Source organism: Rhododendron vialii, chromosome 13a (assembly GCF_030253575.1).
Source record: "Rhododendron vialii isolate Sample 1 chromosome 13a, ASM3025357v1".
Lineage (NCBI taxonomy): Eukaryota > Viridiplantae > Streptophyta > Magnoliopsida > Ericales > Ericaceae > Rhododendron > Rhododendron vialii.
Window position 1 is genome coordinate 828,483 of NC_080569.1, and position 26,184 is coordinate 854,666.

At 38.6% G+C, this 26,184-nt stretch overlaps 3 protein-coding genes and 1 pseudogene across 3 annotated transcripts; 3 read left to right on the top strand and 1 right to left on the bottom strand.

Annotated features, from left to right (window-relative positions):
- Positions 1-719: 719 nt before the first annotated feature.
- Positions 720-5,429, top strand: LOC131315033 (importin subunit alpha-like). Its single transcript, XM_058344083.1, has 11 exons — positions 720-1,137; positions 1,812-1,908; positions 1,998-2,089; positions 2,202-2,333; positions 2,514-2,699; positions 2,798-2,961; positions 3,051-3,129; positions 3,335-3,463; positions 3,702-3,829; positions 3,914-4,291; positions 4,835-5,429. Exons 1-10 carry the CDS (start codon positions 928-930, stop codon positions 4,287-4,289), a joined length of 1,593 nt encoding a protein of 530 aa, XP_058200066.1. The 5' UTR covers positions 720-927; the 3' UTR covers positions 4,290-4,291; positions 4,835-5,429.
- A 968-nt stretch (positions 5,430-6,397) lies between these two features.
- Positions 6,398-8,690, top strand: LOC131315034 (uncharacterized; annotated as a pseudogene).
- A 4,285-nt stretch (positions 8,691-12,975) lies between these two features.
- On the top strand, positions 12,976-14,233 carry LOC131315036 (uncharacterized). Its single transcript, XM_058344085.1, has 2 exons — positions 12,976-13,307; positions 13,484-14,233. The coding sequence occupies exons 1-2, from the start codon at positions 13,158-13,160 to the stop codon at positions 14,060-14,062; spliced, it is 729 nt and encodes a 242-aa protein (XP_058200068.1). The 5' UTR covers positions 12,976-13,157; the 3' UTR covers positions 14,063-14,233.
- Positions 14,234-16,280: 2,047 nt separating this feature from the next.
- Positions 16,281-17,323, bottom strand: LOC131315037 (leucine-rich repeat extensin-like protein 1). Its single transcript, XM_058344086.1, has one exon. The coding sequence runs from the start codon at positions 17,097-17,099 to the stop codon at positions 16,533-16,535; it is 567 nt and encodes a 188-aa protein (XP_058200069.1). The 5' UTR covers positions 17,100-17,323; the 3' UTR covers positions 16,281-16,532.
- Between the last annotated feature and the right edge of the window lie 8,861 nt (positions 17,324-26,184).

The window sequence follows — 26,184 nt, forward strand, 5'->3', positions numbered from 1 at the left end:
CAGGGGTCAGGACCACGCACGTAAACAAACAAACCGAGCTTTGCTGAGTTTGAACTCTGCTCATTGGGAGTTTGGATTTGTGTGTGTTTAAATGGTTCATTTTATCTCTCCCTAATCAGCAATTGCCTAGGTGAGTTTGGTAGGTATAATTACCCTCTTGCCCTCCCTCAAAAAAAAAAACTCTGCTCATTTACTAAACGATTAAAAAATACAGTACGTATGAGTTTGCGCTCGTTTCGAGTCTCAACGAGTTGAGTTCCCAATGAGTCGAGTTTAGTAATTTACTAAACGAGTTTTTTTAATCAAGTCGGCCTTTTGTCGAACAAGCTAAGCATCATTTGGCTCGTTTACAGAAACTCAAGCTCGTTTAATAGTAAATGAGTTGAACCAAGCCAAACGTTAATGAGCCGAACCGAATTTGGGTGCTACTTTGTTCATTTACAGCAAAGGCCCCAAACCCATGTTTTTTTCAAAACAACCCCACGTCCTACCCAATCTCTCAGTGGGGTTTGACTCCCACAACAACGTCCTCCAGCCGTCAAAAATCAAGTCCAGTGTTGGCCTACCCTGATTCTCCATATCCGACGGCCATGCTTAAATAAAACGCACATTCACGCGAAGCAAGCGATCGCGACCTTGCTTAAGTGGCGCTTTCGTTAATAAACCTCAACACCTAGCCTTGTCTTGTAATCAACGGTGGTTGAACTGGAAATCGCTATAATGAACGGCCCATCCCCCCACTCACTCCAGAAAACAGAAAAACAAAAAAGCAAAAAATCAAAATCAAAACCCTTCTTCTTCTCTCTCTAGCGCCCCTTCGTAGGTCTCATATAGATCGACGCCTCCGCGGTAAACGCACGTATATAATCACACGAGTCCTATACGTATCGTCTTAATATTCGGGTTTCGTTTTTCGATCGAGCAAGTATGTCTCTGAGGCCGAACGCGAGGACCGAGGTTCGTCGGAGCAAGTACAAGGTCGCCGTCGATGCAGAGGAAGGTCGGCGACGGAGGGAAGACAACATGGTTGAGATCCGAAAGAACAAGAGAGAAGAGAGCTTGTTGAAGAAGCGTCGTGAGGGCTTGCAAACTCAGCAATTCCCAACCGCCGTTAACGTCTCTCAAATCGAAAAGAAGGTCTCCGTTAACCTTTCTTACTTGTCATACCTCGATCGTTAGATTTGCAGTTAGCCAGTTATAGTTCCGTTATTTGGCCTTTTCCTTTATTTGCAATTAATGGTTGATAAGGGTTTGTTTAAAAGTAACATCCTTTGGAATCTTCATGGATTGATGAATATATGTAGGGGCTGATACTGATGGGGGAGTATAATCGTAATTTAGCCTTGACTGGTAATAAGTATGGGCCTAATCAAGGTCAAAGACTTACATGATAATCCAATAGGCAAGGGCCGTAAGGCCTTCAAGCTTCTCCCGGGATAAGTATCGAAGAATCCTCACGATTTTGGGGGGATTTGGAGGAGGGGCTTATTAGAGATGATGGCGGATATTAAGTCACTGACCCTTTTTCTTCGTATGAATACATCTGCTCTCTCTAATATGAAGAGAGGAATATTAGATGGATGCTATCCCCCATATCAAACTCTACCCCATCAATTGATAGAAAGATCTTTGTCTACTGCTAGACTTTGCCTTTCAGTTGGGGATTCCTCGTATCCAAGGCTGCTTACTACAAACATGAGACAACCCGATGTGATTACGGCATGTCTCATTTTAGTGGGGGGTTTAGTGCAACTACGTAGACTGTAGAGTAGTCGGCTTTCTGATGGTGAATTTATTGCCTTGTATTGCAGTTAGAAAGTCTACCTGCCATGATTGCTGGTGTTTGGTCCGATGATAGCAGCTTACAGCTAGAAGCAACTACCCAGTTCCGAAAGCTTCTTTCAATAGGTTTTCTTGGAAATACATATTTGATTCCTGTTCAATTCGTTCGATGTTGTGCATGCTTTCATGTTCAATAACTGTGTTTCTTTCTGCAGAACGAAATCCTCCTATCGAGGAGGTGATACAATCCGGTGTTGTTCCTCGCTTTGTTGAGTTTCTTGCTAGGGATGACTACCCAAACCTTCAGGTTTGATATTTGTTTTTCTTTATTATGGGCTTCTACCTATTGATATATCTATGTATGAAATTTGTTTTTGTCATGTGTTCACCTATTTCTATTTGCAACGAATTCTGTATAGTTTGAGGCGGCCTGGGCTCTTACAAACATTGCATCTGGAACATCAGAGAACACCAAGGTTGTAATTGATCACGGAGCTGTTCCAATTTTTGTGAGACTTCTTGGATCTCCAAGCGATGATGTTCGTGAACAGGTATATGTTCCTGTCAACAACCCAAACAATAATTGTGTTTTGCTCCATATTTTGATCCTCTTGCTAGGTCCTTACAAGCAGTAGAGAACGTAGTTTTACATAGAGTTACGCATTATATGGCTGAGTAGATAATGAAGTATCCTCAGTATGTTAAGCATACCTGTTGTTTTATCTTTATAGGCTGTTTGGGCATTGGGAAACATTGCTGGTGACTCTCCCAAATGTCGCGATCTTGTCCTGACCTGTGGAGCCTTGATGCCACTGCTGGCACAGTTCAATGAGCATGCAAAACTTTCTATGTTAAGAAATGCCACATGGACACTGTCAAACTTTTGCAGGGGGAAACCGCAACCACAGTTTGAGCAGGTTTGACTTTGGAATGATTCAGACTTATATTTGTTTTGATACTATGCTCCCTGATTTTTTGTTTCTAAACCCAAATGCTTTTGTAATCCATTGAGCAGACTAAGCCTGCTCTCCCAGCTCTTGCACGTCTTATACATTCGAATGATGAAGAAGTTCTCACTGATGCATGCTGGGCATTGTCGTACTTGTCTGATGGTACTAATGACAAAATCCAAGCTGTTATTGAGGCTGGTGTCTGCCCCCGCCTCGTTGAGCTTTTGCGGTTAGTTTCTGATTTCATCTTGATTTTTCATAATGAAAATCTTTTCTTTATCTTTTCTATGTGGAACTGAAAAAATGTTCTGTTTTTAGTCATCCATCACCATCAGTGCTCATTCCTGCTCTGCGGACAGTTGGTAACATTGTTACGGGTGATGATATCCAAACTCAGGTATTCAAAATATCTTTGTTGTACTATTGTGAATGGTAGTTCAGTTTCATTTGTTCTACGACATTTGTGTGGCTCTTGAATTGTGATGGCAGTTTCTGTTTCTGTGTGACTCCTGATTCAAAGTTTTTTGCATGTTTGGTCTTCCACTTTCATGAAGTTCTTTGTGCCTTTGTAATTGGATGCTTTCCTTTTGTACTGCTTCCAGGTTATTATAGACCATCAAGCTCTTCCTTTTCTGGTGAACCTTTTGACAAATAATTACAAAAAGAGCATTAAGAAAGAAGCTTGTTGGACCATCTCAAATATCACAGCTGGAAATAAGGGTCAGATACAGGTGAGCATATCTACCTTTGTGTTGCTTGTACATTGCATCACTTAGCATTTAGTGTACTGGATCGTTTCATCTTCATCACTAGTCATTGCTGTTGGGCCCTTTATCTGTAATATCAATGTCATGAATGGGATATTGTATATCTAAGAAAAACGTCATGGCTGTTGTTTTGTGGTAATGGTTAAGTTGTTTATCTCTGTCTATTTCGTGGTGGTAATACTTAAAACGATAAATCATTTAGGCTGTGATTGAGGCTGGTATTATGGCACCACTTGTCCAACTGCTTCAAAATGCCGAGTTTGAGATCAAGAAAGAAGCTGCCTGGGCAATTTCAAATGCTACATCTGGCGGTACCAATGAGCAAATAAAGTAAGATTCTTTTGAGTATTGTATTCTTAATGGCTTTCTTTTACATTTTCAGATCAGAGATTTGATACTGCTGTGTGTTGGCAGGTTCTTGGTGAGCCAGGGATGTATAAAGCCACTGTGTGATCTCCTTGTTTGTCCTGACCCAAGGATAGTCACTGTTTGCTTGGAAGGGCTTGAAAACATCCTGAAAGTTGGGGAAGCTGAGAAGAACTTGGGTAACTCGGGCGATGTAAATTACTATGCCCAGTTGATTGATGAAGCTGAAGGATTGGAGAAGATAGAAAACCTTCAGAGTCATGACAACAATGAAATATACGAAAAGGCAGTGAAGATCCTTGAGACATATTGGTTGGAGGATGAGGATGAGCAATTACCTGCTGGTGATGCTTCTCAATCTGGTTTTCGCTTTGGAGGGAATGAACTCCCTGCTGTTCCATCAGGTGGATTCAATTTCAGTTGAAGGTACGTGTTTTGTTAAACTTGTGAAGTTGGATTGAGAAGTGTGCCATCGTTTGTTCTTGGTGGCTCTTACAACCATTTGGCTATGGTTATGACGTTCGCTTTATAGGAGCTGTGACGTGAAAAGGCAAAATAAAGAAACAATTAGAGTAAATCCAAGGTGTTCTTTCAAAACTATAAGCTTACTATTTAGAGGCTAATGCACCTTGTTGTAAAGCAAAAAACAGACTGGAAATCTCAAAGTAAACGAAAATGCATAGTCTAAATAAATGAAGGATGTATCTTATGCCGCCACCTCACGGAGGCATGACGAATGGCATTCCTCACGTGATGCCCATGATGTGTTTAATCTTTGCTTTGTTTTCTTTTACTCACTTCAATTGGAATTTGAATTAGATTAGTTGGGCCTGTTTCCTAGTCAGTCTATCCAAACCAAACCTGGTGTAGATTTGTTAGTTGGCTGATGATAGGACTTGCGGATGATAGTTAAGTGTTGTCTCACTGCTAAAGGGTGCTTATTTCTTAGTGCATTGGTAAATTTTGCAGGGCATTCAGATTGGATGGGAATGCAACTGGAATTTGGTGGAAGAGATATGGGTCCTTTGTGGGGTAGAGCATCTGTTCGTTGTGTTCAGGTACAGTTGGGTTCAGATTGAGTTACGGTTGAGGAGATGCTGCCACGTTATGGTTTGCTTCTTTAAAGTGGTCGAGTAATAAAAAAAAAAGGGTCGTTTGATACCATGAACCGGGTCGTCGTTAAGCATTGTTTCAGATCCTTACCATGGAAGAGGAACTTGTGAAACAATGCAAGAGTCCAGAGTCCTTTTTCATTTTGGTCCCTGCTGTCAGTTTTCATGTATTTTATGTGTTCTATTTATAGAACGCAAGGTGGTCAAAAAAGAGGAGGAAAAAGCTTAATGAATGCATAGGTGGACTATACTTCCAAGATCAGTATCTAGTCTTGCTGACTGGAAAGGCCTATGGGCAATTGGGTTTGGGGTATGCAAGAGTATATATATATTTGTTATGAGTTAATGTTAAAAGTCAAAAGTATTCATGGCCGGATGATGTATATGGTTTTGGAAGTCCCATTTGCTATCTTTAAAGTTGTGCGCCTTCTGTAAGGTTGAATATTGTTTTATGTTCTCTCTCTCTCTCTCTCTCTCTCTCTCTCTCTCTCACACACACACACACACACACGCATGTGCTTGCATGTGTACATACTAACAGTTTAGGTATAATATCTGTTGGTGTTGCTTAGTGAATAGGGGTCGTAAGCACTTGACTATAGATTGTTGTATGATGATGAGGATCCTCATAATGCTTTCAAAGATGGCTGAAACGATGTGCATATGAATTGAATGCGAGATAAGTGTACCTTTGGTGCTTAGGCGCTGTAATTTAGTTGGTGCAAGAAGTTTCTGCGAATTATGCTGATGTTGATTTAATGGAGGTTCTTGGATGTTACTATCAGAAAAAGGATAAAGTAAGCTGCAGTGTATTTCAGACACCAAATGTTCCTCTAATTGTACACAAGCAAGCCTTCGGAGATGTCTGTGTAACTACCCCTATAATGATTGAACTAGCTTAATCCCAGTTTAGATTTTCTTTGAACTGGATATCCACTTTTTCAGTTGTCATTGTGATGATGGTTTGGTCAATGGAGACCCTAAACAAGATGTTAGGGTCTGTTACCGTATACGGCTGTGGCTTTTTCCTCCCAGGGGGGGGGGGTCATCACTTGCCATGGGTTCTTGGAGGTTAGGACTGTCAGGCGCCTTATACAGTATATTGACCGACCGTAAAACACCAGCTTTATCGAACAGTGAATAATGTAATCTCTATCAAACTATTCAGAGTCTATGTAGAAGAGCATACTAATTGATTAAACTTAGCCAAGTTTAGGAATTTGTGAAACAAACAAAGGTGCGGGCGCCATTCGAGGAGATCTAGAAACACAGCATTTTGCACAATATGCTTATGTGCCAAGTATAGTTAGCAGTTGAAAATTACAATCCATCTAGTTGGTTGCCAATTACACTGCTACACAGGCGCGTTGTGAAAACTGTCGTGCATGTTGTCTTATTCATACCTCTCTTGTCATTAGAGACGGGATGATCCCACTGTTGTTTCTTTCGATGTGACCGTTACTCAAACGTCATTACTGTAATTATGGAGAAATCAAGAAGTATGGAAAGGGTACGGAGTGTGTAATAGTGCTGGGAAGTTCGGAACCTTCCTCTGGAATTAGTGCAGAAGCAAGAGGACGAAACTCGCATGGACAATCCCCATTCACAGGCGCAGAGCGAGGAAAAGTACTCTTTTGTCTTTATCTTCCCCTCCCCTTTTAGTTCCTCTCCAACAGGAACCCAAACTGCTTGCGACTTTCCGTCAAAAAAGAAGAAAATAAAACTATTTGGAACTCTGTGCTGTTTTTTCAAAGCGAAAGAATGGAAGATCAACTACTATCTTCTAACCAGGAAAATGTCTACGAATCTCCGCCAAAGGCTGTATATTGTTGGTGGAGATCGGTAGCAAAGTTCGACGAATACACAAATTTGGGGATACAAAAGGTGACTCCATGGCTCAAAGTCCTGAGGGAAATGGAGAGATTGGCCTTGGTTGCCCCAGAAGTCCTCGATGAGCTTTGACAGAAGCTTTTCAACTACCGTTGTGGGGGATTTCTGGGTCCCCACAGGGGGAATTAAGAAGGAAGAGATGGATATAAATTCCTCCTGTTAACACCATTCTGTTGGTTGGTTTTCATAATGCTGACAAGAGTTCGCTTGTGAATCTCATGTACAGCGTTTTGGGACGGCCTGGTCTCATACCCTTCGCCCAAACCTCTTCAGGTAAACTCCGTTAGCTCTACAATTGGGAAATTTCTAGTCCAGATATAGTAAACTACAGAAAATGGTAACCACAGTTCACTTGATAGTTGTCAAGGTGCAAAAAGTAGAATATGGAGGAAAATTGTGTAGAAGTGTGTCAAATTGTAGTAGAATGTGTATTGAAGTTTTAACTTTTTTGACATTCTTTTCACTTTAACCACCACTCACTCAGTTGTAATCGTGATCTACAGAATGGTACTACTCAATAATGTGCTTGTTTCATCATTAGGTGATGTTAAGTGACAAAGTTTGATATTCAAGACGCAGTTAGGAAATGATATGGGGGCTATTTAACTTATGGAACAGTAACGGCAATGTTGTATAGCTATATGTTTTGCAAAAACTAAAAGCAAAACAAAGGTATCATTGGAACACTTTTCTTAAATTTTTGGCAGCAGAATTTGCATTTTTCTCCATATGTTACTACTGCCACGTGACTTCTTCACATAATCTTCTATTTTCCATAGCTCAAGTTTTGATTTCACTCTCGCACCGCTGCACATCCCTACCCCAACCCAAGGTTAATCAAGTTTAGGAAGGACATAATTGATGGTCAATGACTGGGTTCTCTTCTGTTAATTCGTAGGAAGTGGAACTAGTCACACACCTTTGTTTATGGAGGAACACAATGTGTTGAGATCAATGAGTAGCGGGTTCTGTGTATATGATACACGAGGGTTTGACTACGATAAGGTGAACGAGTGTGTTGAGGAGTTGTCTGAATGGGTGACCAATGGAGTTCATCATAAGCAGCTTTGCTTGAGACGGGAAGACAGTTTGTTGGCAACAGAGGATTTGGAAGTTCCTCTGTTCAATTCATTTGCTAAGTTTGCGAGGAGAAGAGTCAATTGTGTGATGGTACTGGCCAATGTCTCAAGAGATCTATAAAGCCTTGAAAGCGGGTGATAAGAAGCCGGTGGATGCTGTGAAAGACCTCTTCTGCTCATTGGCATGAAGGAAATGCAGTAAGATATCTTTCATCGTCTCTTGTTAGTTTCTTTGAGGATATATTCAAACATATTCGCATGCAAGTTTTGCCGTAGTTTGTATGTACACACTTAAGTACACTGTTGATTAGAAAGGAAATCGGGTTTCAAATTCCCAGAAACTATACAACCATATGGTCAAAGGCAATGGCTTAGCCCACATAATATACCATCATGTAACAAATTCCACAAAACACATTAACAACATAAATATTGTTTCCTCATGGTTTATTTCTTGTCCTGCTTTTTCACCATCAAGTGGTCATTGGCTTAGCGCTACTTCTCGTGTCTAATGCTACCTTTTCCTCTTAACGATTCCGCTTTCTTAAGGCCATCAAAATGTCCTAGTCAAGTCATTTTTTCCGCTTGTTTAAGTGAAATGGAAACTTTCTTTCTCCGGAACTCTCTATCTATTGATTAAATCAGTAAAAGCAAAACCAATAACCAGATTGAGATGAGATAACATAAAAATTGTGCTGAAATAATATGCGGAATGGAATATTGGATGCAGATGAAAATCCTATCTTGATCTTGATCTTTTGCTACTTTTTTTTATTTTTTATAACCGAATGTCTGAGCCAACTTGCGCACGCCTCGCTTATTCTGGGACCCTAAAGTTACTGACTGGACAAACCTCCTGTAGGTCCAAGGTTTGAAATGTTTAGCCTTCGTTGGATTAGAACTTGCGATCTCTTGGGGGCGAACCATTTAGTTGCTTAAAGTTGTTTTTTCAAACCCTTAGGAGTATTAGACGGCCTCTTATGTTGTTCACATGATGAGTATTATATTATCAAAGATTCTATCACCACGACCCTAACCATAATTTGATTATGCTTATTAAACAAGAGATGGATCTGTTAAGGAATGGTAGTCTAATTTTCGTGTGGAGGGAAGCTAATGGGTGTGCTCATAAGTTAGCAAAGATAGACTTGAAGTGGGAGCAGGGAGAGTTGATCCACGGGCAAGTCCCTTTGGAGGTCCTGAAGCATCTGCGAAACGATGTTGATGGCATTGACAGATTAAGATCGGTCGCTAGTAGTGGCTATGGTGTTTAGGGCTCAGGCCTTCCTTTTGTAACCAAACAAAATAAAAGATTCTATCGCTTTCTGCTTATTTCTGTGGTACCAACCAGAATACCCAGGTGGTGGGGTCATAATCACGGAAACCTAATCCTCCTTCCATGCCTCAGATGAATTCCTGTAGTTGTCATCTCTTTTACTTTTAATAAAATTTCAGAATTGGTTTTGTAATGATTTGCCTAATGTTTGAAGTACTACTAGCTAGTTGCCAAAAGTCATACAGTAATATCCTACTGTATTAATCATCTAATGATTTCTGCTTTCCTCACTTCATCAGCTCATCCTTGTATTAGAGTGATTGAGTGCCTTGGCTTTTAAGAAATTTTTAAGCGTTTGTCTCTTTGAAATGTGCCAAAATAAAAAATGCAACTTCAGTTAGGATATAGCAACCATTACCAAACACAAATGCACAACGCGCACACACAATCACATTCAATGCGGGTATCAAACACACTGCAGCATCACCTACATGAAAGTGTGCATGTGTGTACACTTATGTGTAATAGCTAGTGATGGAACAGGGTAAGACTGTGTATATGACGCGGCGGAATTTACGAGAGACTAGTTAGCGTACTAGTCCAAACGAGATAAACAACTCGTCGCAACGAGCAATTCTTGCGCACAAGAAAGAAAGAGAAAATCTCTGAATATTATTGATAAAAGTTATAAAAGTTTAATAATTGAATAGGTTACAGCCCTTTTTATAAGACTCTAACCCTAGAAATCCTACTGTAAAAGAAATAATAAATCATGCCAAAACAAGCGGCATTAAATAAAAGATATTTCCTAATTAATTAAAATAAAATCCTAATTCTTGTAGACCAAGAATCCTAATAAAGGCAGAAATCAAAATCAAACTGAATACGGAAAGTTAATAATTCTAACCTAAATGAAAATATTCCTAGCTAAAATCTTATTCTAAAACAATAAAAATAAAATACAAAAACTCTCCATTTTTGTCCTACATCAGTATATGTGTAATAGCTAGTGATGGAACAGGGTAAGAGTGTGTATATGCACATAAGTTGGTAATTGAAGGGCATTTTGGTCATTAGCGTTGGGGTTTTATATCCCGCATACCAGTGTCCACAGAAAAGATTTCAGTGCTGAGCGGGTACCACGTGGTGCCCGCTCAGCGCATCCGAGCCATCCATTGTATTTTTGGACGGCTCGAATTTGGAGAGAGAGAAAGGAGAGAGAGAGAGAGTAAGATTTGGATGACAGTGAGTTCATATCATCAAGGTACGATCTACTCTCTATACATTATAGTAGGAAGATTTGAATGTAAGAGATCTAGAATTTCAAATTCTAGGTACGAAATTCAACAACATATCAAAGAATAAAACCGACTAAGCATTTGACATCTTTGACAACCCGATTAACGATAAAGGAACATCAAAATCAAAATTATACCAGGAAAAGTGAATCCTGCTTTGTCATCTCTGATTCATTCACATTTCGTGTGAAAATCTGAGGAGCTGAGTGGATTGAATTGAGTTCACATCATAAGAATCAATTGAGATTTGATCAACTATTTGTATTATTTTTGTATAGAAATTCTGCAATACGATCGCGTATCCTACGATTTATAAATGTATTCTAATTCTATATGTATCCTATGATTACTTATTCGAAAAAAGTCGGACCTTATTTCAAGAAGCTAAACCCCAAATGCATTAATCTAATCCCGTTGATCTAATTATGCCATCTTTCAAACCATTTGATATAAATTCAACCTTAATGTAGAGTTTGTATAAAAGAAAGAACCATACTTCGATTGTGTTGTGTTTTGTCTTACTTTACTTTTCCTAACAAAGGGAACATAATGTAATAGGCGGCAAACTTGAAATTTTGCATTTTAATTTTTTTTAAATGTAAGCTGCATAGTTTGTTGATGTTATTAAGTGTATCTACTTTTTAATTATATATTAATTATGATTAATGCTATTGAAACAAAAATTAAATTTAGTATTTTTACAAAGCTCCAATTGACAAAATCCAAATATGATAGATATTATCGAAAAAGATATAAATATCTAGGTTTTAGAAACTATATAATATTTAGCTATAGAATATCCTTGTGAAATATCTAGAGTTTTTTTTTTGTGAGAAGTAGACACATGTGTAATTCTAGAATTATCTCAAAGTTTATGTTATATGAAAATATTTTTGTACTAAAATTTTTCCATGGAGTAGTACAAATAGGGAGGGGTTCTAACCATTTTGTATCAAGCCAAGAAAAAGCATGAGTTCAAGTACAATGCAAATATTCTCCTTCCCCACTCTTGTCTTAGTATTCCTCCTCTTCCAAAAATATTATCCAACTACGCAATAGAAACTCCAACTCTTTCAACAAATGTATCACAAGATATACGATACGTATCTCAATACGAACAACTATATAATTAAAAAACCGAGACACGATGCGAATCCTGATTTGAAAATACTGGTATATTGTAGAATGTAGAATAATCTGAACTTAAGCTCTGAAGTTCAAATTCGGATTCTGGAATTCATCAAAATAATGAAGAAGATAACTGATTAAACGACTGTACATCTTGTATACTGATTAACCGTAGATGAACATCATAATTATACCAGGAGAATGAATTCTGATCAATCACTAGTCGTGGGACAACCTGAGAAATTTTAGTAGATTACAGTGAGTTCACATCATTAATGTTCGATCTACTCTCTATACATCATAGGATGATCTGAACATAAGAGATTTAGAATTTCAGATTCTAGGTACAAAATTCAACAAAATAACAAAGAAGAAGACTGATTAAGCGATTCGACATCTTTGACACCCTGATTAACCGTAGATGAACATCAAAATCAAAAGTATACCAAGAAAAGTGAATCTTGCGTAGTCATCTCTGATTTCTTCACATTTCGTGCGAAAACCTGATTGATCGAAATGTAAAGATGAAGAGAAGGTGCAACGATCTAATTAACTGGAAATGAATGCCGCGAAGAGAGTTGAATCTCTCCATGATTTTAATTTCAACGAGCAACTCTTTGCATGTTCGCATGTGTGTGAAAGAGAGAGCAATTTAGAGAAGTACGATCGACTCTCCATTTCCACTACTTGTAGCGCCGTCGCTGTTGTCCATCGCCTTCCCCGCCTTTTCACCGACAGGAAACATTGTAGAGAGAGAAGTAGTCAAGTAGAGTACAAATGAGAGCTTAGAGATAGAAAGAGAGCTCCTGAAGCATTGCCGCGAAGCTTGAGAAATTTTTTGAAAGAAGGCGGGGAATGGGTCTTCTTGTTTGGGGATTTTGTGGAGGCCCAAAATAAGTAAAATGACTTTTTTTGTCCTTATTAAATAAATTCAAATTTATTAATTTTTCGTTAATTTTTTATGAATTATTGCTTCGTCATGACGATAAGAATCTTAAAAATAAAAAATTACGATCGAAACCCCTTTTTTATATATAAAGACTAAAAAATTGACTTAATTTTGTCTTTATTCAAAAAAATTTGATATCGATCGTAATTTTTTACTTTTTAGATTCTTCTCGTTATGACGAATAATAATTCATAAAAAATTGATAAAAAAAAACTAACAAATGCAAAACAAAAAAAATTGAATAAGAACCAAAAAATAAAACATTTTTCTTATTAGGCCAAAATAGGAATAGCTAGGGGCACCCTTGTAAATCCAAGAAGCAGGAAGCAACTTCTTCGTGCTTCTGGGAGACTCTTTAGAAGACAAGAACACAGTAGAACTTAGAAGAACAAAAGAAGCTTCCACGGTTTTACACGAAAGCCCTGGAAACATTTGCCACGTCAAAATATTTTGACAAGTGTTTTCAACCGTCAAGAGAAAAAAGTTCATCCCACATATTAATATCACCATCACCGGCGTCTTCTCCACCCAGATATTTGAAATTAGAACTAGTAAAACGAATGGAATCCAGATTAGCAGCCACCGCGAGAGTCAACTTCCGACTACTTTCCGGCGTGTCCCGCCACCAATCCCTTTGCAGGGGACTCGCCACGGTTCCCCTCCCAACTCGTCGCGTCGCTGACCCTGCCATTCATGGGGAATCCCCTAGCGTAAGTAGCTAAAAATGATCATATATATATATATATAGGGCACAATTTTTTATATTTTTTTCGGGACAAAGACGTGCTATTCTATTGTTTTCATTTAAAGCATTGACATGAAAGAAGAAACTGTGTAAATATTTGGGCTCTACAGCGTTATTACTATGTTAATTTTCATGTTGCAGGAGAGCGATACACTAGTGACAGCAAGGGCTGCAGCCACCGCAGAGAAGAAGGAAACAGAGCACAAGCCCACAAAAGACCTTGACCCATTGATGCCCCCAAAACCACCCTACGCACCCTCTCCGAAACTAGAGAGCCCCGCCGTCACGCCACCTATTGACCCCATCCCTCAGCAAAAGCGCCGCCACACCACCGTCAAAAACAGGGCAGCGATCGACAACGTGAGTTGCGCAGCCTTAGACGACGGCCCATGGCCAGACGACGGAGGAGAAAGCCGCAGACAATTGAGGACAGAACAAGAGGAGGATTATAAGGAGTATTACGACCACCATAAGGCGTCGCCGTTATCGGAGATTGAGGTCGCGGATACGAGGAAGCCAATCACGAGGGCTACGGACGGGACGGCGGATTCGTACGTGGGGGAGATATTAGATGTGGTTTTGTGGAGGGAGGAGCAACTGGACACGGCCGAAGAGGCGCTGAGGAGGGCTATGGAGATTTGGAAACAGTCGGCGACGAGGGGGGATCCTGATTCTCCGCACGGTAGAGTCCTCAGGGCTCTCCGTCGTGAGAATTGGTGATCATTGTTACTGCTACTGTTGTGAAATGGTAAAATTGAGGCCTCAACTTGATTTTTTGTTTTGTGTTTATTAAAAAAATTGCATTTTGTAGTTGCACGTCAAACTTTTTTAGATTGTTGGGTTAAATTGTTAGTATTAATTTTAAATAAAAAAGTTGGGATTGGAGTTCAATTGTTTAATTATTTTATTAATTTATTTCATCAAAAATTGGATCGTGCTTCCTCGCGTATCATAGTAGCTAGATACATGCAATCTTCTTATAAAAAAACTAAAATAGCATGGTCCAAATCCCTCAAGTTCATACTAGTACTAAATACTGCATGATGCAGGTTCAGGTTGAATTTTCTATAGAGAATAATTTTATTCATGACTGGAGGCACGCAATCTCATTCGTTCATCTCAGCAATTAATGATCGAGATATATTTTTAAATCTTGACCAATAATAAATATCTCTGATCGGAAATAGTTTATTTTTAATTTGCATTGTTCAAACACGTAAAATTGGACTCCGTAAAATATATTCACTGCTTCTCCATAAACAAGTTATTCTGTTTTCTATTCACTTTTCGATTGAAGTTGGAGTTGCAAGTGTAAACTCAACGCTACCTTCTTTGTCATCCCAAGAGTCCATCTATCTATCCCCTCGGAATCACCACCCATTTGGCCTACAATTTTGTTAGATGTGGATAAATTACGCCATCGCCGCATGTGCAAACTGTGAAAGGATATTTTTCCGGATCCTTAAACATTATTAGATCATGATTCATGACCAGCCATCACTACACACCACGCAACACGTGTTTCTCTAGTTGGACTCCAGCTGCCAACTAGAGTTTGGCTCCTCTCAAATAATTGGAGGATCCTCCGATTCAAATCCAACGGTTGAAAATGAGTTCTTCATAGTATTATCTTTATCCCGCTAACACCCAATAATCTCTCTCTATCTCTTTCCTGTTCACTATCTTCACAACCCAAGGCTTCAATTGAAAATCAATCGCTGTGTTTGGTTGCCCTTTTTGAGAGTAACTTTCAACTCTCGGCACAGTTTTCAATAAATCTTTCTCTCTATCTCTCTCCACTCATTACCATTCCAACTCTAAAAATAACTTTCTAAAAGCTCAACCAAACAAAGTGAATCTCTTTTCAATTCATCACAGCCGGAATCTCTCTCTATGACTATGCCAAAATCCATAGCTTCCTATTTTTCTTTGATTCTTTTTTTTTTTTTGCAAAAACTGTCCAACAAAATCACTATTCAGCAAAATAAGTAGTAGAAAGTGAATTAATTAAAAAAAAGTTGGTTCACCACAATTGATTTTTGAATCCACCATTGAAGGTTAGGAGCAATGACCATTATCATCTGATACTTAAATTTTTCATAATAATAACGTAATTTGCAATCTGATTACATGGTTTGCCATTCAAATTCAAGTAGGTTAAACTTAATTTGAAAAAACTGTTGCCGAAAGTCCAATTTTAACTAAGTACAAACACGATCTTTGCCAGTGTTCGAAATGGGTATGTACAATTTTGTGGAGAATATTTTTGGGGAGGGGAGAGAGAATATCGGAAAAGGGAGAGGACCGCGCCGGAGAAGAGGTGAGTTGGGCGGTTGTGGGTAGAGAGAAAGAGAGAGATTATTGAATGTTAGCAGGATAATAAGGATGTTATAAAGAATTGATTTTCAACCGTTGGAATGAATTGGAGGATCCTCCAATTATTAGAGGATTGGAGAGAGCCAAGCTCTGCCGACTATCCGCCTGGCTACCTCCATTGCTTTTCTTCTTTTCTTTTTTTCGGTGGTTAGGATGTTCGGATCAGCTTACGCACATCTCGACTATTTTCGTCCTTCATCCAATTAAAGACATAACATTCCCGGAAGTAAAAGATTTGTCTCTTGTGGACTAACTCTAAAAAAATTTCAAATTTCGAACTTAAGATGCATGCGCGGGTTTATAACTCTGTCGCCACTTCAGCTAAAGACCTCCATTGCTTTTCATTCCCTTTCTCTTTCACATTTTATAATTTATAAAATTGCTAGTGAACCATATAACCACATTCATTTATAAAATGTCACTAAAAGATTTGTAAAATGGCACTAAAAGACAATTAAGGGAAAAAAGAAGACAGTAAACAGCAATATTATGATGACAAATCATTTTGATCAGCTTTGTATCATTTATTATTGGCCGAGAAACGTAAGAAAGAAACAATCACTATTAAATCACTTATTTTTATTTTATTAGAACATTCTAAAAGAACAAAGAAGCTAGGAGTACCAAATTATTACAGTATGATCTCTCTCGATCCCCAGTCAGTACAATGAGTAATTCTTCTTCTTCTTCTTCTTCAATCCTCCTCCATGTGCCTATTCTTCTTCCATGGTTGTTAAGCACAAGCTGCACAACAGCTTTCCAATATGGAGATCGAGGGAAAATAAGGGTGCATATATGCTACTTGAGTTAATTCTCAGAAAAATGACATGATTAGAAAAAGTAAAATAAGGGTAACAAAAGCAGAGTGTTTTGCCGATGGAACGGAGGAGTTCATGAAATCAGAGGGCGGAGGGGTATAACAGCAGTACGGGAAGTAGGGAAGAATTGGGAATGGAGGTGGCGGGGCGGGAAAACTGTATCCATTTGGCGGTGGATAATACCAGCCTCCACCGCTCTCCGACGGGGACGGGGGTGGTGGTGAATAGTAACCAAATGTCGGAACCGACGGCAGCACTGGCGGTGGCGGCGAGTCGAAGCTGATTGCAGGGCTTGGAGCGGACGGCGGAGGCGGGCAGTTGGGGTCCGAGGACGGTGGCGGTGGTGACGGGGGCGGCGGAGATGGTAGTGGAGGACACAGCGGAAGCGGCGGCAGAGGAGGAGGAGAGAGAAATGGCTGGCACGGGTTGTCGCAGGAGTCGCACATTGTGCAGGCCACTTGGTCTCTTAACACTGCCGTGATTGCTGAAGTCGCCAACGAGACATTCAATTGCGAAACGAAGAGGGAGAGAGAGAGGAAGAGAATTCTGTGATTTCTGATCATTCTGATTTTCAGAGAAAGGGACGTGTGGTGGTGATTGTAATTGGGCTGGTCGAAATTGGGGTGAGGAGTGAGTGATTTTAAAGAGAGAGAGAGAGTTGTCAATGGGGGGTGGTGGTGCGCTGGGAGAAAGAGGCGGAGGATATGATTGAGAGTGCATTTGTGTGAGTACAAACTACTGCAAGCATATGATGGTACGTACCTGTGTTTTATCTTCTACGCTACCCCACCCTTCATCAAAAGAACAAAATCTGAATTTATTAGAGTTTGGCTATCTCTGCGGTTTCTCGGATCTCTCTCCCGTTTCGGTGACTCTGCAACTACGAAGCACCGACATCTTTAGAGGTCAACGTATCGCAGTGTCGAGACACGAAGATACGTCACGCAGCATGTCTCATAATTTATTAAATTTTTTACGGGGACACACAAGGCCCGCCCAAGAATTTTTAGTGCCCAAGGTCAATTAAAAAAAAAGTGTGCCCTTAAAGAATTAATACTTAACAATTTTTACAATAATAATCACAATACGAGAAAGTCAAACCAATATAAAGTTCTACTAATCATTACATACGAATACAAAATACGAGATCGTCAAGATTTTGGGATGAGTCTGGGGGGAAACGATTTTGGGGAGGTGTTATTCGGTGATTTGGGGAAAATGATTTTGGGAATTTAATAGGTTGGGCACTTAGACTTATGAGATGGTTGGTTGGACTTAACTCATTACCTCTAATTTCTATTGGTCTTAAAAAGAGTCATACTCAAACTCAAATAGTGAAAATATTAGAATGCCCCTGAAAATTGGAATTTTTGGAATACCCAAGGCCCAGGCCTCTCGGGCCTTAGGATTGGACACGGCCAGGGACACTGATGGGGATACGGTAGGGGTCAAACTGTATTTTTTTTGAAAAAAATTGGGGCCAAATTGTAATTTAAAAAAAATTTAGGGTCAAATTGTAATTTTAAAAAAAATTGGAGCCAAATTGTAATTTTTAAAAAATTTATGGGTGTCAAATTAAAATTATTTATTTAAATAAATAAATATACACTTGACGTGTCCGTGTCTCCATTTTTTTAAAATTTTCGTGTCTCCGTGTCCGTGCATCATAGCTCTGCAACTTGCTCCAATTTCCGCCCGGGGGAGTTTTAAGTGAGTTTCTTTTTTCTTTTCTTTTTTGTATTAAGATAAAAGGATTTGAGGTTTCCATAGTGCCCAAAAACACTACACCCCCTATTGCCACAGTTATAGGTCCTCTATAATATATCCAATTTGTTACCTAAATCGTTTATTTTGTCAAAAATATTGAGTAGATTATTTAGGTAAAAAATTAAACTAATTAGATATTGGTAGCCGTATAATTGGATATCATTTACTATTTTACAAAAATGGAGGGCTAATATGATTTAGAGAATGACCGTAGACATAAGTTTCAATCATTTGTTTGCCAATGTCCGATCAATACGATTTTTGGTACACATAATATGCTCAACATTTCCAAAAAAAAATGAAAACAGTTCAAATCACAAACTTGGACTTCAGAAGAACCACAATTGATGGGCCTAGGGTTGTAGTGGCTTGAGGCACTACAAGAACCCCAAGTAAAATGGGTTAGATTTCGTTTGCTTAAATTTGATGAAAAATCCTGATCATTATAAGAAGACTCGTAATAATGCTTCAACAAATCAATGTCGTAATTACCACTTGTTAAATACTTAATTACTACTAGTTACTGAATTAATTTGTTGTATAAAACAGTATCACTTGCTTCACCAAAAAAAGAATTGCTAAATGATTGAGAAAAAAATACTGGAACTATCAAGAGAGGAGTAATCCTTTTTATGGTTTTTTCCAAATAAAAAAATAGATTAAGTTTAAGTGCTCGTATTGGTAATAAAACTGCATAATCAGTTGTAGACAAGCAATAATTAATAATTTACCGAATGTTCTTTGTGATTTTTTGATACCCCAGGGATATTGTTTTGTACACATTAATGATCGACATGAGAAATGATATACTCCATTCAAAAAAGTTTAGTTGTACAGATAATAGTGGATGAATTTCTACACTCAACAAGAATCTAGTTCTCAGCATCTTCTTAATTTGTACTAATTGAAAGTGGACGTGTCTCAGTTGGTTAGAGCACTTGAAGCTCCTTTCGTTTGGTTGGGTTCGTTTCCCATGCCGTGTGCCCCACTTATGTGGTGGCTCCCCTTTCTTTTTACCCCGCTAACAATTAACTTTCTAACTCAATGATGTATACCGGCTTTGGGAAAAAAACAAAAGGCCCCTTATATATAATCTCATTTATTAAGGGATTCAAAAGTATGTTCCCACACCGCACGTCATTTTAGAATCGATCCACACTGACACTATGATGGTTGTAACATAGAAAACAAAGGGACTAGTGACAGTACTCATCCATGTGATAAGTCAATGTTATTTGAATTGTCAACAAGAAGAATAGAATGGTAGAATACATAATACTAATATTCTGGACTCGTGTTTTAATACATTTTTTAACTGTTTTCATAACCCACTAATTTAGGTTCAAGATTTTTCTTGGTGGTGAATTACATTTATCTTTTTAGGTTGGGTTGAGGTTTACCCATTTTTGCATTACTAACACTTTTGTGAAGCTATGTCCAAAAAGTGATTTTCAGAATTATCCACATAAAAAAAAAAAATTCTACATTTCAACCACGACAAAAATTAATTGTTAGAATAATAAATGTAAAATTACTCTCACTCTAGTAGCCACACCCCACCTTCCACTCACCTATTTACTCCACCACTTGCACTGTTGCACATCCCATGTATTCATATATGGGCGCGCGCGCGCGCGCACACACGGAGTGTATGCCTGATCTCTAATTGTTATGAATGTGAGCATGCATGGAGTTTGAGAATTAGGAGGTGTTCGGACAAAAAATCCCCATGGCTTATTGGCTTTTCCGGCAAAAATAAACCTCCTGACACACTGTGACTTCTTTGGCTCATTTTTCTCAGGAAAGCCAGCTCATTTTTATTCCCGAACAGCCCCTTAATCAAGGAATAGAAAAATCTCGATTCAAACATGACCCATTACCATCCCAAGCGATTGAGTATTAAATTTGATACTACCCTTCGATATGTAGGCTTTTCTTTTAACTAGTATATAGTATGTGATCCCACCAAGCTAGTGGTTCGATTAGTGTCATTTAAGCCATCCACAGTGGTATAATCAAAAATGAATAACCAAAAATTGACACATCAGCTTTTGATTATTCATTTAAGAGGTTGTTAAGCTTAACAATATTGAGATTCACAATGGTTACTTCTAGTTCATAATCAAAATAAGGGATTAACTACAATTTCCCCCCCTCCCCCTATTTTCCGCTATTCATTTCTCTCCATTACGTTTCATAAGTTCAAGTATGAGCATTGTTGGTTGATTTTAAAGCACAGTTCGAAGTAGAACAATCAAGTTCTTATTTGAAATACAATCCAAGACATCCAAAAAATCATCAAACCCACATAGTCAAGCTATTGGTTTGGATAACTGGGGCAGTCCACCATTATCCACTCTATCACCATGCACCAAGTTCAATTCCCCTTGGCGAGATTGTTTTCCAGGATGATGCACACAACCAAATCCGACCAGAAGGAAGACAAAAAATCAAAGCAAAAAAAACAAAAAGAGAATGAAGGGAAGAATGATGAGTCAATATTGTACTTGAAAAGCAATGAACACTTAAAGATGTTGCATTGATCAAGAGGGAAAAGTGGGAGGCTAAGGCCATCCACAGTGGCATAATCAAAAGCAAATTATTTTTAAAGTTAACAATATTGGGGTAAAAGATGACTCATAATGGTATAATCAAACTTAACAACATTCTTAGAAATAATCAAATTTTGGGCTTTGGATAACCAAAACTAGCAACCTTTTTCAATAATCAAAATTTGTGAATATCACACTACATAAGTTAACTGGTTCTAAAATTTATGTACACGCGTGTTTCAAATGGTATTTTCTTTTTATTTTCTTCGCGTGCTCTATATCTCATTTTCTTCAGCCACAAACTCTTTCTTTTTCTTTCCCTTCAAAAGTGAAGCTCGTATCTTTCAATCATTTACAATTCAACTCATTGTCACCGGATTAAGGTATTTTACTTTTTTCCCGTTTTTTTCGTTCCTCTCCTTGTGGTTGAGTACATGAAGAACCTTGCATTCTTTTACAAATTCAAGAACACATCTGTTTTTTTTTTTGAGTACATAATTTTTTTTCCAAATTCATAATATGAGGGAAGGAAGTCATCAATTTTTTCTCCAAAATTATGAGAGAAAATCGATATATTTTTGCCAAAAAAAAAACCGTAATGGAGGAAAGTGATCAATGGTGAAAAACATTGGTCGCCGCATTAAGGTATTTCACTTTTTTTTTCCGTTTTTATTTTATTCTTTTTCGTTCCTCTCCCTGTGGTTGAGTACATAAAGAACCTTACATTTTTTTACAAATTCAAGAACACATCTGTTTTTTTTTTTTTTTTGTGTACATGATTTTTTTTCCAAATTCATAATATTAGGGAAGGAAGTCACCAATTTTTTTTCCAAAATTAAAGGAGAAAATCTATATATTTTTGCCAAAAAAAAAGTGTAATGGAGGGAAGTGATCAATGGTGGAAAACACAAGGGAGAGAGAGTGTAATTGTAATGTATCCCTTATTTTAGTTATGGACTAGAAGTGACCATTGTGGACCTCAACATTGTTAAGCTTAGCAACCTTTTAAATGGATAATCAAAAGCTGATGTGTCAATTTTTGGTTATCAGTTTTTGATTATGCCACTGTGGATGGCCTAAGAAGAGTTTTGATTATTGAAAAAGGTTGCTAGTTTTGGTTATTCAAAACCCAAAATCTGATTATTTCTAAGGATGTTGCTAAGTTTGATTATACCATTGTGAGCACTCTTTTGTCCCAACATTGTTAACTTTAACAACAATTGACTTTTGATTATACCACTGTGGATGGCCTTAGATCACTCTTTCATATGATCAATTCATATTCAAATTGCATATATATATATATACATACACAATTATGATCATCATAATGCTCTCTTAATTTTGTTGAAAGCTAGCATAAAAAACGAGATAAATCCCATATTCGGCCATTCGATGTTGTATCATTTTCAAACTTCATGTTTACCGATGTTTTATTGAAGCGAAATCAATAATTTCTTCCCCGGCCGGCCACCCCCAACCCTCAAGTCAAGTACTAAATGGCTGGCTACGCACCTCACTCCGGCTCCAGTGATAGACACTAGACAGACAAGCATGGACCACTTGGTAGCGGTTGACGGATCATGTTCGTAGACTAGAAATCAAACACGTCGACCATGCATGACATGATCTAATTACTGTACGTTGATGCACGTGGCTGGATCTGAATTGTGAACGTACTGGGTGTGTTGTACATGGGCCCGGCCGGCCTCCTCCTCCATTCCTGTGGGCTTCTTTTCAACTGAGATCACTCACTATTTTTGTCCTATCCTTTGGCCCGCCAGATCTCTCAACTTAACCCTCTTCCGATCTGGATATAATGGAAAGATCATGGACTGTATTTTATAGGTAGAATAGAAGTAGTGTAGAAACGGGACATGATTTCCGGTACCTCACACATGCCATGTTCTCTGTTTCATCTCATCATCATAAATAAAAGGTGGTAGAAGAGTCAAACAGTACTTCTCCACGATATTAAATTCTTTCCTCCTCCGGCGGATCTCTGTTTCATCACAATGGCTTTAGCCACGACTATTATAGGTTCCACCATGCATGTGTTTGTTACAGTCTGAATCGTTCATCTTTTAAAGCTCGCCGGCCGAGTGGAACATCCATGAAAAGAAAAAAAACTTAATCGGACATCGATAGCTATAAAATGGACGGGATAGTTAATGATTTTAGAAGTTAAATAAAATAAAATAAAATTTAATTTTGATATACCTATCGATATCCAATCAATTTAATTTTTTTGCATAAATATTCTACTCGACGACCCTTACAATACGAACGGTTCAGATTACTGTAGTAATGCATGGTGAAGCCTACCTACAATGGTCGCAGCTGAAACGACGTGGTTTCTGCCGCCACCGGACAGAATTTACTCTCCCTTCTACACGACCTCGTTCAACAAATAAAAAAACAGTAAAGGGTACACCCTCTTAAATGAGTCGCTACTCACCCTCATAACTAGCCTCCCTGCACTCCCCCCTTCTCTCTCTCTCTCTCTCTGTCTCTCTCAAACTACTACTCCTACCTACCTACAATGGTTTGATATAGAGAGAGAGGGGGAGAAGGAAGAGAGAGAAACAATGGAAGGGTTGTCGGCAAGCTTGTACAAAGGAGTGAAGGGGTACTGGAGGAGGAGAAAGTACGAGAGGCTCAATGGAGCAACCCGGCGCCGGAAATTTAGGGTGGTGCAGCTAGGTGGGGCCGGCGGAGGCGGTTCGAACCGGAGACGGCGGTTTTGGAAGATCAAGATAACTCCAAAGCTGTGGTTCTCACCCAAGAAGTTCCTCATCGGTCTACGCGACGCCTACGTCAATTTCATGTTAAGGATCGCCGACGCTTCCCCTGCATTTAGTAGTGGGTACGGTGGTGGTGGTGTGTTCGACAATTCGTTTGGAAAGGGTCCGCTTAAGGAGTACGATAAGAAAATGATCGCTCAGATCTACAAAAGGGGCCCAGTGACGGAGTACGATGACAAGATGATCGGTCAGATCTACAGGTCGCTGGTGGTGGCGCAGGGACAATTGGTGCCGCGCGATGCAGCAAGAATCGGCGAACAGATTGTTTGTGGAAAGTGATGGAATTGAAAGTAAGCTATATCTTTTACACGAAAAGTAGAATTAAATACTTGAAAGTCAAGGAATTTATACTCTTCTTTCGTGTATTTTATAGTACATTTTTTCTAATTGCAATGAATCTCCGTACTTTATGTTGTTACGATTCTTCTTTCAGTGGTTAATTGACTTGTTTGTATAATGATTTATAAAATAATCGCATGCAACCAAAAATGGAGTCCAAATAACGATTAGCTTTTATTAATGTATTACTAAGAGCTACTCCAATTGATATATAAAATACATCCGGTAATTGAGGACTTTAAAAAAAAATAGTAATTCCGCAAAAAAAAAAATTGATTGTGAATCCCCTCTCATCACACAAACCGGCCAGACCTCTCTCCTCTCTCGATTGTGAATCCCCCTCTCCTCTCTCGATCAAACCAGACCTCTCTCTCTCTCACACAAACCCGATCGAATCCCTCTTTGAAATCAGTTTTCGGGGACGTCCAAGCACGCTATTCCGGCGTGTTCTTGCAAATTCCGGCATCTTTCCGATGAAATCAAGTAACTCCGGCTGTCCAAACCAAAAATCTGGGAGAAACAATTGGGTTGATAACCTGTCAATTATAGCTATAGTCATATGGGGATGAAAATATCTATTTCCTTTTTTCATTTGTGTCATTTTAATTCAAGCATGTTTTTTTGCATCTGAATTGTATTATAGGTATACAACATGATTTCCATCCCCTTGATGCTCTAAGGTTGCCAGGTGGTGTTTTGTTTTGCAAAATCTGAAATCAATAAGTAATAGTGACATTAGCTCGGAGTCTTCTCACAAATGTACACGAGCCACCATCAAGTGTACGAGACATATGCAGATTTTAGTGAGTGGGTATAACCATGTTGGCCATACCGTTGACGCCTCCATCATATCTATTGTTATCCACATTCGATTGACGATGTCATCCACATCGTCAGGTTTAAATAGACGTGTTATGTGGTATCTTAATTATATGTCTAATCCACACATCATCCTCATCGGTCAATGTTACATGTTGTCTACGCTAATGTATATCTAAAAAATAGAGATATACTGATGTGACTGTCAAGTGGTACTTTCATTGACGAGCCTAAGAGACAAATCTATTAGGATATTTGCTGTGCAAAGATTACAATATATATCTCCTTCCAGTGTGTTTAGAGTTTCGAGCTTACATGAGCTCACAATATCATGTGTCTTCCAGTGTGTTTAGAGTTTTGTTTTATACAAATTAGGAAAAAGTATTTAGTTCTTGGTTTCAAATACTCAAAAATCAGTTTCATCCAATTATATGTCCGAAGGAAAGTTGTAAGAGCGTCTTCAATGAGTATATTAATTATCTTGTGTTTTATCTTGTGTAGTATTAATTTAGCTTTGTGTTAGGTGATGTCCCAAGTTTATGTCGTGAATGCGTTGGCGGCTCCAGAAATCTTTTTTAGGGTTCTAGTCATTGACAATTCAAATTATATTAACTATACCTAGAAATCATAAATATAAAATACGAAAATCCTATAGGTACCGACCGGTACCGTAGGGAAATCGTAGGGACGGCCGCACCGGGCCGTCTCCGGCCACCGGACGGCCGATCCGAGCAGTCCAAAAATTTTATAAAAAAAAAAACGAGGGGGCCCACGCGAGATTCAATGGCATCTGATGCGTGTAGGGTACTCGATCCAAATACTTCATTTTCGCATATATATATGCACATATATATATATATATATATATATATATGAAAATGGAGTGTTTGGATCGAGCACCCTATACGCGTCGGATGCCATTGAATCTCGCATGAGCCCCCTCGTTTTTTTTTAAAGAATTTTTGGACGGCTCGGATCGGCCATTCAGTGGCCAGAGACTGCCCGGCGCGGCCGTCCCTACGATTTTCCTACGGTACCTGTAGCAATACTCAAATAAAATAAGTCTAATATATATTGACATCAATATGTAGGAACAAAACGAATTAAAATATAAAACATACAAGTTGTGTCGAACTGTGTAAATATAGTACCCACTTTAGGAAGCATGCATGGAGGTTTACGTACGGTTGATGAGGGTCAGCACTCAGCATTGACCATAAATTAACATTGAAGCTCATATATATAGCCCCACCTCACCTAATAACTCGGATTAATGAAAAAACCATGACCCTTAAATAAAATACGAAAAAAACGGGGGCCAAATTTTGCGCTACACCAACGTAAATGAGTCTCTTACCCTAATAACT